Source organism: Chelonia mydas, chromosome 10 (genome assembly GCF_015237465.2).
Source record: "Chelonia mydas isolate rCheMyd1 chromosome 10, rCheMyd1.pri.v2, whole genome shotgun sequence".
NCBI lineage: Eukaryota > Metazoa > Chordata > Testudines > Cheloniidae > Chelonia > Chelonia mydas.
Genome location: NC_051250.2, coordinates 44,573,920 through 44,590,530, shown reverse-complemented (window position 1 = coordinate 44,590,530; position 16,611 = coordinate 44,573,920). Strand labels below are relative to the sequence as shown.

Sequence of the window (16,611 nt, the reverse complement as noted above, 5' to 3'; positions counted from 1 at the left end):
CCCATCCAGTCCTACATCCCAACTTGGCCCCATGTCCCCTCCTGGCTGCCTCACCATCAGCATGGCCCAAGCCCATCTGCAGGTCTCACCTACTCCCCATCCCACTCTGTCATTGCCAGAGCCCTCATCTGCCTTGTGCTCAGGCCCATATCAGGTGGGCGGCCTGCAGCACCCTCCCTTACCCCATGCGACAGTCAAATCCAGCTCCTTTTGCCACAAGGGTCCAGTGTGCAGCTTCCAGATGGCAAATACTCCAGCCTGTGTTACTGCAGCCTCCCCACCAGCCCCAGAGCCTGTGCTTGGTACAAGGCACGGCAGTCACCTCCCTGCCCCATTGATCTGATCACTTCAACCCCGTCCCTGGCTCCCTGCTCACACTTCATCATGCTCAGTTCCACAGCCCTATGTACGCCCCCAGGCCCCTGTTCTGCCAGCACTACCAGCCCTTCCCCGTTTCAGCTGCTTCATTCTGCCCACAATGACCTGGGCATCTCCATCCAGGCCCCCCCAGTCCATGGACCCTCCTCCCTAGTCATGCACGGCCACTCCCCTCTGCTCCTGAGAGCCCTCCTGGAGCCCCTCGGCTCCTCCAGCCATCAGAGACAATGTGGATATGTTCCCCACCCCCTCCCCTTACTGATAGTGATGGAGTGAAAGGAAGGGGAAGCACAGGACCCCATGGTGCTAGAAGCAGAGGGGAGCTGTCCCTGGCTCGGCTACACTGTGCCCCCTCCATGAGGGCAGAGGTTTAGCACTGGGCAGGTTCTGGGGCAGCTTTCAGACTTCTCAGATCCCCCAGCCCTGCTTTCTGCTTCTCTTGCTCCAGCCACATTCCCAGCCAACACCCCTTCCACGCCCCAAGCCAAGGACACAGAACTAACACCTCAGCACATGGAGCTGTAGCAGATGGGTCAATTCGAGCTGTACCCAGGGCCCTCCAGGCTTGGACAGGGGAGTGGGATCAAAACCTGTCCATGTTCCAAACCTGCTGTAAGACCACTTCCCTTTAGGCATCTCTGTCCCCACTCTGATCCAGCCCTGCTCTGCCTCTGCCCGGAAGGTCCGGCCATGGCCTCCTCAGGGAGCAGTTGAAGCCCTTGAGAATCCGGCTGTTCTTCTGGACTCGCATGGCCCAGCCCTTCTCTTCCACACAGGCCCCCTTCCGGCTAGGCAGAAGGGTGCTCAAATGGAAGTTACAAGAGCAGCACGTTCTGCACCCATTCCCCCCATCTCCTCCCGTTTCACACCTCTGCGTGGCCAGGACTGACTGAGAGCGGAGTCCCAGCTGGGGTCTGCAGGTCAAGGGCTCTCAGGCTCCTTTGCTGTTGCCTGAGAGCCTGCCATGCTTGTCCTAGGCAGGTGGGCAACAGTCCTTGGAAATGAGTGGTGCCTCCGGAATCCGCCAGGCACATTCTGCTCGTGCCGTGCTGGACGTGGGGCCAGGCACGTTTTCTTAAGAGCAGCCCGGCTCTGCCGCCGTGCAGGGGTGATTAGCTTGGTCACACGACCCCGTTGGAACGTGGGGATCCTGCCAGGAACGTCCAGCTGAGGCAAGCTCCCTGCCCGCCTCGCAAGCACAAAGCCATGGGGCTCCTGGTTTCAGCCTTGCCTATGGTCACCTGCAGGAGGCACACCGCTGGCAGGCCTGGTTGTGAGCACGGGGCAACAGCCAGGGGATGGGGGGCAGGTTTTGCTACAAACAGCAAATGTCACCCAAGCTCTGTGGGAGTGTGGTGGACGGGAGGAGAGCGGGGATGGGCAGAAAGAAAAAGCAACCCTCGTATATTTGTGATTGTCTCTTAAAAAGATTTATTCTCTCTCCTTGCCTGACTGGCCCCGGGCAGGGAGAGCGCAGGTTGTGTATATATATATTTATATATATATATATAAAAAACAAGGAGCTTGGTAATAATGTACACTTTACAGAAGGGCAGAATCAGGAAGACTGAAATTAAACCCAACACAGCAACTCCAACGGAAACAAGAGCTAGAACATCAACGCTTCAACGCCCCGCTGGGACCCCTGCTCACAGTGCTCCGGCGTGGGGGAGTAACTCTGAACAGACACTGCTACAAGGGACAGGACTGCAGCGTGCTACCCAGCCGACCACCCCCCTCCCCAGCAGGGGGCGCTGCTGCTGCAGCAGGAGCCCACCAGGAACATTGAAAATGTCAAACCTCAAACTACGGGTTACACCGCGGCTTTAATTACCACCTATGGGCAGGCGGAAGCCAAGTGGCACTTCCGAAAGGGGGGCTGGGAAACCCTTTGCCCACAATGGTTGGTAGCAGCTGGGCACAGGGCGCTGAATTGTCCCTGAAGCCCAAACCCTCCCATTTTCAACATGCCAGAGCCCTCTCTGCCAGCCCCCTGCCAACCCCACCGCCAAGCAGCTGGGCCAGGAGCTGGCACTGCCCAGCCCCAGGAGTTCCCCGAACCGGCAAGGCTGCCTGATGGTCTCCCAGCTGCCAGAGCCAAGGTGCCAGGCAGCTGGGGAGCAGGCTGGCGATCCCACCCCAAGGTACCAGGAACAGACCAATCCCCAGCCCCACCATAAGGAACCCGAAGCCATCTGACCTCCTCGTTGGTACCAACACACACAAATGGGTCCCTGCCCCCCGCTGGGAATTGGGCTGCATGGGGCCCAGATGGCTCTGCATGTCACTTCATGCCAGCAGCTTGGGAGACCCTTGCCCAGCCACAGGCAGAGCGAAAGGCTAGGCCCAAGACTCCCCGAGGGATGGGGCTCTGCCTCCTAAGTCCCCCAGGCAGGCAGTTCCCACCCTCGAAGTCAATCCACCTAGGCCCCATGCCATTACACCAGACAGGTGACCAGAAGGCAGCTGCTCTGGGTGGTGGCAGGTGGATCCTCTGCTCTGGCCGCAGCTGAGCTGCGGGTGTCCTGGAGGTGCTGGGGGGCACCGCAGCATTTCGCAGCCTCCTGCTCCCGAGAACCCTGGGAAAGACCACCCCACCCTCGGCCCTTTGGCTGAGCCCTGCGGGAGATGGGGGAGGCTGGGCTGGCCCCTCCCATGCAGCAGACAGAGCCTGGCTGTAAGCGGAGCAAGCACCCGGGTTCCTTTGACAGACAAAATGAAAAGGTTAAAAGAATCAGTCCAATGAAGGGCGGCTGCGGGAGGGGGCAGGGCTGCGCGGACACACTGCCTTCATTGGACACCAGGGCCGACACACTCAACAGTGGCTCCTCTTTGATTGCACACGGGGGGAGGGGGGGCTCCTCCCACAGGGAAAGAAACAAAAACCAAAACAACAGCTTTCAAACAATTCCTTTTTACAGTATGTACAGCGCCCGCGGGCGGCGCACAGCCCGGGACAACGGCGACACGGGCACCACGCACACAGCTCGCCAGACACTGCACAGCGCAGAGCCAGAACGCCCAGCGGCTCTGGGCCAGGCTGGGGGTGAGCCAACAGCGGGGAGCGAGCCAGCCCCTGCTCTGCTGGGGGACCTCCCATGCCTCGAGGGGTGGAATAGGCCGGCTGGGATCCGCTTCGAGTGGCTGCTAACTCCTGGAGATCAGCCCCTGGCGGCAGCCCCTGGGCTGTGCAGCAGCACCATGCTGCCCGTAGGCCAGGGAGCGGTCCTTACAGCACATCAGCAAGGCCAGCTGAGGGGGAGGGCAAGGACCAGTTCGGCTAATGGAGCCTGGCAAAGCACGAACAGTCCTACAGCCACTGCCTACGTCCATGGGGTGGGGGGGTTCACAGCACACACACCCCGGCTCCCTCCCGCCCAGAGGCAGGGGGATGCGCCCAGCCGCATCAGACCCACTGCTCCATGCTCTCACCTCCCACGCCCCTCACAGCTCAGAAATCCGAAATTAAAAACCCACCAAATGAACTGGAGTTTGGCGCGCCCAAGGCAGAGGCCCCTGCAGCAGCCGGGCAGAGATGCAGGTGCCGCCACCGGCTGCTTCCCTAGCCCAGAGCAGACCCACCCCCCATCTGCACAGACTGGCCAGCCTCCGGAGGAGACTCAACTCCATCCAGCGTTGGAAGAGCTTCCAGTCCCCCCAGCCCCACGTGCGGTGCCGAGAGCAGGCCTAGCACGCCCCCGCCAGTGCTCGCACGCATGCACTGCCACCTATGCAAACGTGGGGGGCCCTAGGTCTGTGCAGGGAGGAATGGCCACGCAGCCGGTCAACCCTGCAGGTGGAGCAGGGGGCAGAACGCTCACAGGACTCAGAGGGAGAGCCCACCCAAGGGCCTTGTTTGTGACAAACTGGGGTTAGCCTGAGCCATGGCAACCCATGCCCCCTGCCAGCAGGGAAGGCGGGGCGGGGGGGTGGCAGCTGCCAGTGCAGCGGGTCTGAGGAAGATGAGTGGAAAGGAGGCAGAAGAGACAGGGCTGGCAGGGGCACTGGGAGCCTGAGGGGAAAACCTCTAGCAGGAGAGCACCCGGAGGGGGCAGAACAGATTCTTAGCCGGTGACTCCTGTTCACCCCACAGCTGGACTAGTCTGGGCACCCAGCACCTCTCTGCGCTGCCTGAACACTGACAAACCTGCTTAACACAGGGCATGGCACTCTGGGCACTGGCCGAGTACACAGCTGAAGTGTGAATGCGCCACCCGCTGCACTGATAACCCCCCTCCTCCCCTGTGCTGCACTGACGCCCCCCCAGGCTGCACTGACGCACGCTCACCCCCCGCTGCGCTGACACGTGCTCTCTTCCCCATGCTGCAGATGCCCACTTGTCGCCCACTGTGCACCGAGCCCAACCCCACACTGCACTGACACGTCCATGGGCACGCGCGCGCTCGCTCACCAGAGACACGCACCCACCCCGCTGCACTGAACCATCCACCCACGCTCCTCGCTGGTACCTGATCAGCACTACTACAAATGAAAAGAGCCCTAAACTTTCTTCCCTGGGACTGCGACTCTGGGTCCAGGCAACTCGACTGTAGCGATCTGGGCTGCACTCCCGTGGAGCCAAGTGCAGCTGGTGGGAGGGCTGCGTGCTGAGCAGGCCCGGCTGGCGCTCCCTCCCCACCCCGTGTCCTGTGCTGCTCAGACCCTGGCGAAGCAGTGACCTCCAGAGGGACACTGAATCAAATCCACCGGAAACCCTCGGTGCTTCCATTGCCTCTTCATATGCACCAGGCAGGCAGGTCGCTTCCCTTCCCAGGGACGGTGGGCAGTAGAATAAATATTCCTGTAGGTTCCAGCTCCCCGGCTCACAAGGAAAGGGGCGTGGAGGGGGCGGGGACCCGCGTGTCCCATCGGGAAGAGGAAAGTCTGCCTCAGATTAGGGCAGGAACGTCAAACAGAACAATTAACACCATTCAACTGATGTCTAATGGAATTTCCAGCGCTTCCTCATGTGAGCCAGTCACATGACTTGGTACAGACCCCTTTATCCAATCACAGCGCGTCCTGCCAGAAAAATCAAAGCAGAAATCACTCCGGTGCCCACGCTGCTACATCCACCAAGGGGCGCCCCAGCCGCAGGAACCAGGACACGGTTCTTCCTCCTTCCCTTCTCCTGTGGCAGCTGCAGTGTCCCAGGACCCAGAGGGGTGGGCAAAGCAAACAGCCGCTGCTCACACAGGCCCTGTAACAGTGTTTACTAAGCAGTCGGGAACGGCTGTCCAGGGAACTCTCAGGCGGGGCTAGCAGGGGCCGCGGTTCGGGAGTGAGGGGCACCGGCAGAGCAAGGGACCTAGGACAGCCCCTGCCCACACTTTGCCTGGTTCTACCCCCTGCCCCGCCCCTCTGATTTGGAGGCCCCACTGCGATGTTATGTTTGTCCAGAGGCTGGAGGCTCTCCCCCCACTCCTATGCCCTGGGCCTTTCTCTCCCCACACCCCCTTTGCGGGCGTGGCGTAGCAGCCTTACCATTCTCACCTCCTGGGAGGCGGGTACAAGGAGGGAGCGGAGCCCTGCTGGCTGGCCACGATGGCTGTCGAAGAGAGACCTGCAGCGAGAAGCAGAGCCAGAAGGTGACCTGGTGCCTACAGCGGTGCCATGGGAAGGTGGCAGCTCTGGGACGGTGCCAGGGGCGAGCTGGCAGCTCAGCCACCCTCCCGTCATCGCCACTTGCTCTGAACTGTGCTCGAGGACGGGGACGGCTCTGGGGCGGAGCAGAGAGCAGCCTCCTGCTTGCTTCAGCCCTGGGCTGGCAGGGCACCGCACTAGGAGCTATTCACCATGTGCATCGAGGGGAGGTCTGTGCTACTGCATTCCCCAGCTCAATTTCAGCCCCATGCGCTGCTTCACAGAGATCAACCAGGAGGGGGCGCTCTCTCACTGCTTCTAGCTGCATACCCCACTGCCCTAGCTGCAGCCCCACTCAGCCATGCCCACTAACACCCACTGCCCCACCCCGGTATTCCCAGCCTTCCATCCTCCCTCCAACCCATCTCGTCTCCGGGCTCCACACCCCAGGCAGACATGCCGGCTTGCCTCCCCGTCCCGCTGGGAGCCGCGCCACAACTCTAGTCCAGCAGGGGCTGCTCGTGCCACCGCATGAGACGGACAGGCTGCTCTCACCTGTTGCATAGGGCAGGTTGTACTGGGCTGGCAGCAGAGAGTACCCCAGGTGGTGGTGGTGGTGGTGTGTTGACATCAGGCGTTGGGAAGGGGAGGTCCGGGGCCGATCTACGCTCCTCTCTCCGCCCGCTGCTCCCCCAACGCTGCTGCAGCCTCCACCCCCCGCTACCACCCCACAGCCGCCACGCTCCCTCTCTTGAGACGCCTTCTCGCTGATCTGGAGAGGAGAGCACAGACCCCGGTGAGGAGGGCAGGGGAGCCCAGCCCGGGGAAGCTGGCAGCGGCAGGACTCCCGGCCAGTGAGATCAGAAGGGCCGGCACAGCGGACAGGGCAGACGTCTGGGGGAGACGATTCCAACCAGCCATGCTGGAGCAGCCAATGCTGAGTCCAGGGCCCAAAGCACAGCCAAGCCGGCAGCCAAACCCCTCTCCAGGGCTCTCCCCGACAATGTGGCCGAGGCCAGAACAGTGCCAGGCTCAGCCAGCTCACTCAACCTGGGGCACGGCCTGGCCCAAGCCGCGCCAGGGAGGCCCCCACACGAGGACTCATTTGGGGCACTTCTCTCAAAGGTCCCACTGCACTGCCAGGGGGCGCTGGGGGCTGCCAGTCCACTGGGGCCTTGTCTCAGCGAAGCCCAGTGTTTTGGCCCAACAGAGACAATTCTACTCTTCCCCAAAAGAGGCCCCTGCTCAGGCACAGTATTCTCCACTTTCTGTCCGACAGGCTCATGCCACGGGCTGTGCAGTGAGGTGGGTGGCTCACCCCAGTGGCAGGGGAAGGGGTTGCAGGTGGGCCATATAGCGCCATGGCAAAGGCACATTTGGCAGGTTGCACTAATGCATCTCCCGCCTGCCCTCCGTTCACCAGTCGGCTTGTAGGCCCCAGCAAGCCCGTCCCTAGGAGGTAAATGACTCCAACCCGCAGCCCCTGTGGGACAAGTTGCGGGAGAAGCCTCTGGCCTGCGCTGCACCAAAGGAACGTCTCCCCGTGTCTTCCAGGAGGAATCCACAAACCTGGGCATTCCCAGGGACTCCCAGCCCCAAGCCAGGCCCAGCCTCCTCCAGGGCCAGAGGGGAAGCCATGCCTGGTGGTTAGTGCACGGGACGAAGTAGCCCCGTCACTGACTCACTAGGTGACCTGGGCCTTGGTTTCCGCCCTGCAGGCTGGGGTTACCGCCCAGGGCGCCAGAGGCCAGCACATGCAGCGCTGGGGTCCTGGGCTTTCCAGGGGTCCCCCGTGGCGTGTCTGGGACAGGCTGTGCCAGAGTAACTCCCCATAAGCACCCCCCACAGCTGGGCCAGGAGGAAGCACTGAATGGGGGTCTCACTCTCAGGGCAGCTGCAGGCAGAAGGGCTTGGACCCCTGTTCCCATCAGGCCCCCAGCCCAGGGAAGCCCCATCCCACCCTCACCGTGGGAGACTTGCTCTTGTAGTGGCTGGCATGCTGCTGCAGGATGTCCAGGGCCTTGGACTCTGAGCTGGGTTTGCAGCTCACGCTGGGGCTGGCTCGCGCCTTGTCACCGTCCTCACTCCCAGAGGCCTTGCTGCCATATGGGGAGAAGGAATAGCTGGAGGGCAGGTAGGATCCTGTGGGGGAGAGGCCAGTCAGAGCCTGGGGGAGGGAACGCCAGCACCAGCCCCCCCACAGGCGTCCCACCCCCAGGCTGTCTGCTGGGCAGGGCGCTCCTGCCATCTGAGCTCAGGCTGACAGCAGCACGCGGCACTGCGCCAAGGCAGAGAATCAGGCACACGGGCTCAGCAGAGACGCTCACCCAGGCCACCCGTAACTAGGACCATGAGCCAGCACGGCCCTCCTGCGCCCAGGGATGTCTGCCCACCCAGCTAGCCGGCTGGCTGACAGCTGGAGGACCAGCCTGCAGCCCCTGCCCTGCAGCACATGCGGTGCTACCGAAAGCTGCTGCACCATCACTCTGCCACCCTGCTCCTGGGGCTGGGCCAAGGGCTCCCTGGAGAAGGGCCGAAGCCCTTCCTCCGCCAGCATTCACTTCTGCAGCCATTCCAGCCAGATGCAATCCGCCTCTTCCCACCCTGCCCTGAGCTGCCGGTCTGTTCCTGCGCACGGGGAGTAGCAGCTGTCGGGACCCCTGCCAAGCTCAGCCGTTGGGGACCTCCCAGAGGCACCAGTCTGAGGCTGTGGTGGCTGGTTTATTGTGGTGGGACTGCACTACAAGCACCACTCAGCTCGCTGCACCCAGCCCCTCAATGGTTGACTCAGGCCCCGAGACACACGCCCAGGGCAGGGGAGGAGACGCAAGCCTCCCCCATGGGGTGAGCTCTCCCCGGCCTGCTGCCTAATCTACTCCTCTGGCTGGGCCTGGGGCCAGCCGGTAGCCCCCAGCACAGCGGCTGCGCCCATACCTGGGTAGTTCTGCATCATGACGGTTGGCATGCCCCGGTAGCTGGGGTGGTTGGGGTCGTACGACTGGCTGTAGGAGTAGCCGTGCATGTAGGGGATGTAGGACTGATGCTGGGTGAGGGGCGAAGACACGGGGACGTGGACGCTGGGTCTGGGGTCTTTCCCCACCATGCGGGACTCCTCGGGGGACGTCAGTTTGCATTCAGAGCTTGTGCTCTCCTTCCCATCCTCCTTAGGGCCGGCCTCTTTGCTTCGGCTCCTTTCTTCCTTCAACTTCCTGTCCCTCTCCTCTTTCCACCTCTCGTCCTCGCTCTTGAGCTCCGAGTACTTGGCAGGATAAACATAGGTCCACATCCTGGGCTCCGCTTCCTGCGTCAACCAAAGAGCTCGTCAGAGTCACTGCATCCCAGCGCTGCACCGTGCGGCCGTGGCCCCGGCATTCACCACCATGCTGCTCCCCCGGGTGAGCCAGACGGCAATGGGCACCGCAGGCTGCGGGCCAGACGGTGACTAGGGAAGGTGGCTGTGGCCTCTCCGAGCCAGCGTCTCCCCCCACTCCCAACAAAGCGCTTTGCCACTCACGCTACCATCAGCAAAATGACAGGCCTGGCACCAAGGGCACGCACAGCTCCCTCTCACTTCAAGAACCACTGACCCACCATGCAGGGTGGGCAGCCAATGCTCTCCCCCCACAACATGTCCGGTGCCTGCTGGCCTGAAAAGTGATAGGAGCCTTAAAGGGCAAGGGAGCAGAAGGTGAGGCAGAAGAGGGGAACGGAGAGTGGGTGTGGAAGGAGAATGCCCCACCAGCCTTGTCCATCTCCCCCAGAGGGCAGATGACTCTGACGGCTTCTCTCCAGTTCCATGTCCCAATTCCGACCTCACCAGCCCTTTGGGGCTCAGGTGGCCAGCGTAGCATGCAGCCCCGCAGGGGACGCGGCCATTCCTGCCCCGGCACTAGTCTGTTGGCACCCGTGGCCCCCAGCCCATCCTCAGGAACCGCACAGGTTTGCTTTGATGACCCAGCTAGCAGTTCCCGTGCTCCTTGGCCAGCTGCTTTTCTGATGTAAATCCAGCTGGGACCAAGCTTGTGGCAACAATTCAAATCAGAGGGGAGTGAACATAAGAACGGCCATACAGGGTCAGACAAAAGTCCATCTAGCCCAGTATCCTGTCTTCTGACAGTGGCCAATGCCAGGTGCTCCAGAAGGAGTGAACAGAACAGGTAATCATACAGTGATCCATCCCATCGCCAATTCCCAGCTTCTGGCAAACAGAGGCTAGGGACACCATCCCTGCCCATCCTGGCTAATAGCCATTGATGGACCTATCTTCTGTAAACTTATCTAGTTCTTTTTTGAGAACTGTTATAGTCTTGGCCTTTACAACATGCTCTGGCAAAGAGTTTCACAGGTTGACTGTGTGTTGTGTGAAGAAATACTTCCTTTAGTTTGTTTTAAACCTACTGCCCATTAATTTCATTTGGTGACCCCTAATTCTTGTATTATGAGGAGGAGTAAATAACACTTCCTTATTTACTTTCTCCACACCAGTCATGCTATTATAAACCTATATTATATTCCCCTTTAGTCGTCTCTTTTCCAAGCTGAAGAGTTCCAGTCTTATTAATCTCTCCTCATATGGAAGCTGTTCTATGCCCCTAATCATTTTTGTTGCCCCTTTCTGAACCTTTTCCAATTTCAATATATCTTTTTTGAGATGGGCTGACCACATCTGCATGCAATATTCAAGGTGTGGGTGTACCATGGATTTATATAGAAGCAATATGATATTTTCTGTCTTATTATCTACCCCTTTTTCCTAATGATTCGCAACATTCTGTTTGCTTTTTTGACTGCCACTGCATATTCAATGGATGTTTTCAGAGAACTATCCACAATGACTCCAAGATCTCTTTCTTGAGTGGTAACAGCTAATTTAGACCCCATCATTTTATATGTAGAGTTGGGATTATGTTTTCCAATGTGCATTACTTTGCATTTATCAACATTGAATTTCATGTGCCATTTTCTTGCCCAGTACCCAGTTTTGTGAGATCCCTTTGTAACTCTTTGCAATCTGTTTTGGACTTAACTATCTTGAGTAGTTTTGTATCATCTCCAAATTTTGCCACCTCACTATTTACCCCTTTTTCCAGATCATTTATGAATATGTTGACAGCCCTTGCCCCAATACAGAGCCCTGTGGGACACCCCTATTTAACTCTCTCCATTGTGAAAACTAACCAGGTATTCCTACCCTTCGTTTCCTGTCTTTTAACCAGTTACTGATCGGTGAGAGGACCTTCCCTCTTATCCCATGACAGCTTATTTTGCTTAAGAGCCGTTGGTGAGGGACCTTGTCAAAAGTTTCTGAAAATATAAGTACACTATTTCTACTGGATCACCCTTGTCCACATGCTTGTTGACCCCCTCAAAGAATTTTAGTAGATTGGTGAGGTATGATTTCCCTTTACAAAAACCATGTTGTTCTTTACTGTAGTTTCAATCAATTTGCCTGGTACTGAAGTTAGGCTTACTGGCCTGTAACTGCCGGGGTCACCTCTGGAGCCCTTTTTTAAAAATTACTGTCACATTAGCTATCCTCCAATCATCTGGTACAGATACTGATTTAAGTGATAGGGGTATATACCAAAGTTAGCAGTTCGGTAATTTCACATTTGAGTTCCTTTAGAACTCTTGGGTGAATACCATCTGGTCCTGGTGACTTATCACTGTTTAATTTATCAATTTGTTCCAAAACCTCCTCTATTGGCACTTCAATCTGGGACAGTTCCTCAGTTTTGTTACCTAAAAAGAAAGGCTCAGGCGTGGTAATCTCCTTCACATCCTCAGCTGTGAAGACCAATGCAAAGAGTTTCTCTGCAATGCCCTTAACATCCTTGAGTGCTCCTTTAGATCTTGATCATCCAGTGGCCCCACTAGTTGTTTAGCAGGCTTCCTGCTTCTGATATACTTAAAAACATTTTTGCTGTTACTTTTTGAGTCTTTGGCTAGCTGTTCTTCAAATTCTTTTTGGCCTTCCTAATTATATTTTTACACTTCATTTGCCAGAGTTTATGCTCCTTTCTATTTTCCTCACTAGGATTTACCTTCCACTTTTTAAAGGATGCCTTTTTGCCTCTCACTGCTTCTTTTACTTTGTAGCTTAGCCACAATGGCACTTTTCTGGTTCTTTTACTATGCTTTTTAATTTGGAGTATACATTTAAGTTGAGCCTCTATTATGGGGTCTTTAAAAAGTTTCCATGCAGCTTGCAAGGATTTCACATTTGGCACTGTACCTTTTAATTTCTGTTTCACTAACTTCCTCATTTTTGTGTAGTTCCCCTTTCTGAAATTAAATGCTACAGTGCTGGGCCACTGTGGTGTTTTCCCCGCCACAGGGATGTTAAATTTAATTATTTTATGGTCACTATTACCAAGCGGTCCAGCTATATTCACCTCTTGGACCGGATCCTGTGCTTCACTTATGACTAAATCAAGAACTGCCTCTCCTCTTGTGGGTTCAAGGACTAGCTGCTCCAAGAAGCAGTCACTTAAGGTGTCAAGAAATTTTATCTCTGCATCCCGTCCTGAGGTGACATGTACCCAGTCAATATGAGGATAGTTGAAATCCTCCATGATTATTGAGTTTTTTGATTTTATAGCCTCTCTAATCTCCCTGAGCATTTCATAGTCACTATCACCATCCTGGTCAGGTGGTCGGTAACATATCCCTTCTGCTATATTCTTATTATTCAAGCATGAAATTACTATCCATAGAGATTCTATGGTACAGTTTGGTTCACTTCAGATTTTTACTTCATTTGACTCTGCGCTTTCTTTCATGTATAGTGCCACTCCCCCGCCAGCATGACCTGTTCTGTCCTTCCAATATATTTTGTACCCTGGTATTACTGTGTCCCATTGATTATCCTCAATCCACCAAGTTTATGCGATGCCTATTATATCAATATCCCCATTTAATATGAGGCACTCTAGTTCACCCATCTTATAGTTTAGACTTTTAGCAGCTGTATATAAGCACATTTGTATATAAGCACACCTTACTTTTTAGCTGCCTGCCATTACGTGATGTAATTGAATGGGACTTTCATTTGACTGGTTCTCATCAGATCCTACCCTTTCTGGCAGGGGAGGCAAGTGGCAGGGGAGGTTCAACCCCACCAAACAGCCTGAAAGCCAGGGAGAGAGGAAGATACGGCCCCCATGGCCTGGCAGGGGAGGGGCCCCAGTCAGGCAGCTGCCCCCCACTGCATTGTGACAAGCTCCCTTCCTTCCTCGCCTGAGCAGACAAGGGGGACATGCTCCAGCTGCTGCAGGGAGGGGCCGTGGTATGGAGGATATGGAAGGGAAGCACTGCCCTGGCCATCCGTGCCCGAACCCCTCCACCCCCTGCCAGCATCTTGCTGCCCTCAGTGTGTCCCCAGGCGGCAGCGTTTACCTGTCTGTACCACAGGACGGGGTCCACCTCTGCCTGCCTGCCGCACTCCGCGCCCGCTTTCGACTCCGCCGTCTCCTTCCCCAGGTGACTGGCCTCGGCCAGCTTCACCTTGAGTCCCTCGGCCACCTGGCTGGGAACCTTGGAGGAGTCCTCCAGCTTGGGGATGATCACTGACTTGGCCATGTCAGCAGCCCCCGGCTCCTTGGCCTTGCTTAGCCCCGATTTCACCAGGTCCGTAAGGCTAGGGGCTTTTGTGAGCGTGGGAGGGACGGACGGCTTCTGCTTCCAGTCCTCCTTGAGGGCTGCCTCCCTCTCCTTCAGGCCCAGCTCTGCTTTCTTCTCCAGCCCGCGGGGCTGCTGCTGCTCCAGGCTCTGCCTTTGCTTCTGCTGCTCCTCGTACTGTTGCCGGTAGGCCGGGCTGGTGCTCAGCAGGTGGGCATGGTAGCCTTGCTCGCTGTAGCCGTAGGGGGGCACGTAGGCGTACTGGTTGTAGTAGAGGGACTGCATGTACATGTTGGGGCGCTGCTGGATGACCGAGGGCTGCTGGCTGGAGCTGCTGAGCTCCACCTTCTTCTCCTCGCAGCCTTCGCTCTTCACCTTCACCTCCGGGCTCTCTTGCTCCTCGTCCTTCTTCATCTTCAAGGGCTGGCTCTCCACGGCAGCTTGGCTGCTGGGGTTCATGGGCCCAGGGCTCGACTGGGGGTAGCCCGGGGAATAGTACGCTTCAAAGCCTTGGTAGTAGGGGGAGTCCTTGCTCTGTGCCTGGGGAGGGAAAAGCGCCTTCTTTGCACCTTCCTTGCCCAGCTGCTCAGGGTCCTTGGCTTTCATGCTCTCTAGCTTGCCCTCCCCATCCTCCCCCGCATCCGAGATGTCCGAATAGGCCGGGCTGTTGGTTTTCACTGAGCCCGCCTCCGCCCCGTTCTGGGTAACCACGTGCAGCGGGGTCATGGGCTGAGCTGGGGCAGCGGCAGCAGCATTCTCCAGCCTGCTGGCGCCCCCAATGGACGGGCTCGGCGCGTTGTCCGTGAAACTGTAGATCTTATCTGCCTCAGCCTTGATGCTGGCGAGCCGGCTCTGGTGCGGGTCAGACGAACCATTCAGGAGGCCCTCCCCTTTGGTCCCGAGCTCCCCAGATTCCCCTCGGAAGGGACTTTTGCCCTCCTCCACTCGGCAGACTTTTCCAGGAGTCAGGGGGTTTTCGACCTCTTTGGACTCCTTCTTCTTCTTGTCCTTCTTCTTCTTGTCCTTGGAAGGGGTCAGGGCGGGGTTGACCGTGAAGGGCTCCCCCATGACCGTGGGCTTTGGCTGGATGGGCTTGAGCTGGGGGCTGCTGGGCATGGCCTGGACTACGGTGGCAGTCAAAGCGGCAGAAGAGCCGGGGCTGGCTGCGGTGAAGGTGGCCGTCTGGAAGGTGTAGATCTGCTGTGGGGGAATAGCAGGAGCAATGGGTCTGGCGGACTTTAAGCTTTTGGAAGGGAGCTTGTCTGGCTTAGCACCAGCTGGCTTCTTGCACTTCTCCTTGTCAAGGCATCTCTTCTCTAGCGACTCAAAGCCATCGTTGCTTGTCTCGTCCGCCATCGAGGGGCCATCTTCGGAGCCGTCGTTGGACAGGGCTCCGGGGTCCACGTCACCTTCTCCGCCCAGCTTCTTCTTGCAGGGGGCCTTGGTGCTGAACTTGCTGGACGGGGAGGGGCTGTGGGGCTCCAGCAGCCGCACCTTGGGCGTGGCCGATCGGGCCGGCGAGAGGGAGCCCTTTTGAGAGCCGTTGCAGCTGCTGACGTCGGTGTGAAGGGGCGGCTCCTCGCCGCACTCGCTGTCCCCGTCCGCCTCCGGCTTGCTGTCGTCGTCCGTGTGTGCGTGGGCCTGGTGATACTTCAGCCCGTTAATGTGCTTGTACTTCTTGTTACAATTGGGGTGAGGGCAGTCAATGAGGATGGGGGAGGGGCAGTTCCTGTCCAGGCCCACAGGCTCTACCTTGACCCCGGCTGGGGGCGCGGCCGCCGAGCCCATCGAGTTGGTGCGGATGCGCTTGCTGCCCTTGGAGTCCTCCGAGCTTGAGTTGAGCTCCATGTCGGAAAGGGGCTTGCTTTTCCGCTTGGTCACCGACGAGGGGCTGGCTTTCACATCCTCGGCAGTGCCACCGGGTGGGGGGCGGTGATCCGAGGAGGTCTGGCTCCCTCGGCGCCCTTTGCTGCTGGCCCCCGCCCGTGTCTTGCTACTGTTGCTGGTCCCTTTGCTGTCCGAGGCAGTGGCCGTCTCGTTCACCGGCGTGTTGCTGTTCGGGCGCATGCGCTTGCCTCTGCCCCGGCCGTTCCGCATCTCCAGGTCACTGGTGGGAGAGTCGCAGAACCTGGGAAGGAAACAACACACTGTCAGGACCAGCCGGAGCTCGGCATGCAGGACAGCGCACAGGAACACACCAGTGCCATGACCAGAGCGGGGGGCATCCTGCGTAAGGAGCTCGGTCTCTGCTCAGCGCAGTCACCCTGGAGGCTCCCCCCGTACCCCACAATGCCCCATGCTCCCTGCAAAGGAGGCTTACAGTACATGGGCGGGGGGAGCTGAGATGGGGGCAACAGCCACACACAGGTCAACGGGCTGCCGGCTCCCACCCTTGGGGTCTGCAGTGCAACCAGCACCAGCAAGGAGAGCTTGGGAGCCAGCCCCGGGGGAGTGGAGATACCTGGCCCATGTGACACCAGACAATCACTTGGCTCAGAAAGGGAGCAATGGAACAGGAAGGAAACCAGGTGGGGGAATGGAAGGGCTCCCCCATTTACTGACCCCCATCGAGGACAGTCAGACAGCTGACTCTGAGGCCCACCCCCAAGCCCAAGGCAACATGGGCACTGGTGAGTGACAGGAGATGCTCTAAGAATGATGCCCGGCTTAGCACTGCCCGTCCCAGCCAGGCCAGGAGGGGAGGGACACACTCCTGGCCTTGTATAGCTGAGCCAGGGACCCCTCTACTGACAGACGGTCCCCGGCCCTCACACACAGGGCTGTCTATCCCCAGCTCCTCCACTCAGGCCATCAAGGCTGAAAGTCCAGGGCAGGGAGGCCAGGCAGTGAGTGAGGGCCCGGGCACTTGGGGAAACCCTTGGTTCCCAGCCTCCCTACTGAGAAACGTTGGGCATGTATGTCACTTACCTACCACCCTGTCTCCCCCTGAAACCCAGCGGGACTACAGGGGGAAAAGCAACCCCCAGAGCGGGCCTCTGAGCTTTCCCCAAAATGGCTAGCAGAGCTGTG

The 16,611-nt window shown here is 58.2% G+C and overlaps 1 protein-coding gene across 10 annotated transcripts in view; it reads right to left on the bottom strand.

Moving 5' to 3' along the window:
* Window positions 1-3,276: 3,276 nt before the first annotated feature.
* The window catches only part of ZNF609 (zinc finger protein 609), a 120,938-nt gene continuing 107,603 nt past the window's right edge, over window positions 3,277-16,611 (bottom strand). For 7 of the 10 annotated variants that reach the window (XM_043523792.1, XM_037910783.2, XM_037910782.2 and 4 more), the window contains 6 exons: window positions 13,360-15,709; window positions 8,896-9,262; window positions 7,928-8,103; window positions 6,517-6,733; window positions 5,872-5,941; window positions 3,277-5,400 (listed from right to left, as the gene is read on the bottom strand). In XM_043523792.1, the coding sequence (XP_043379727.1) occupies window positions 5,310-5,400; window positions 5,872-5,941; window positions 6,517-6,733; window positions 7,928-8,103; window positions 8,896-9,262; window positions 13,360-15,709 (3,271 nt within the window). In that variant the 3' untranslated portion in view covers window positions 3,277-5,309. Of the gene's footprint in view, window positions 5,401-5,862; window positions 5,942-6,516; window positions 6,734-7,927; window positions 8,104-8,895; window positions 9,263-13,359; window positions 15,710-16,611 lie in introns of all 10 variants that reach the window. The other 3 variants (XM_043523795.1, XM_037910785.2, XM_043523796.1) reach the window with 3 other exon arrangements.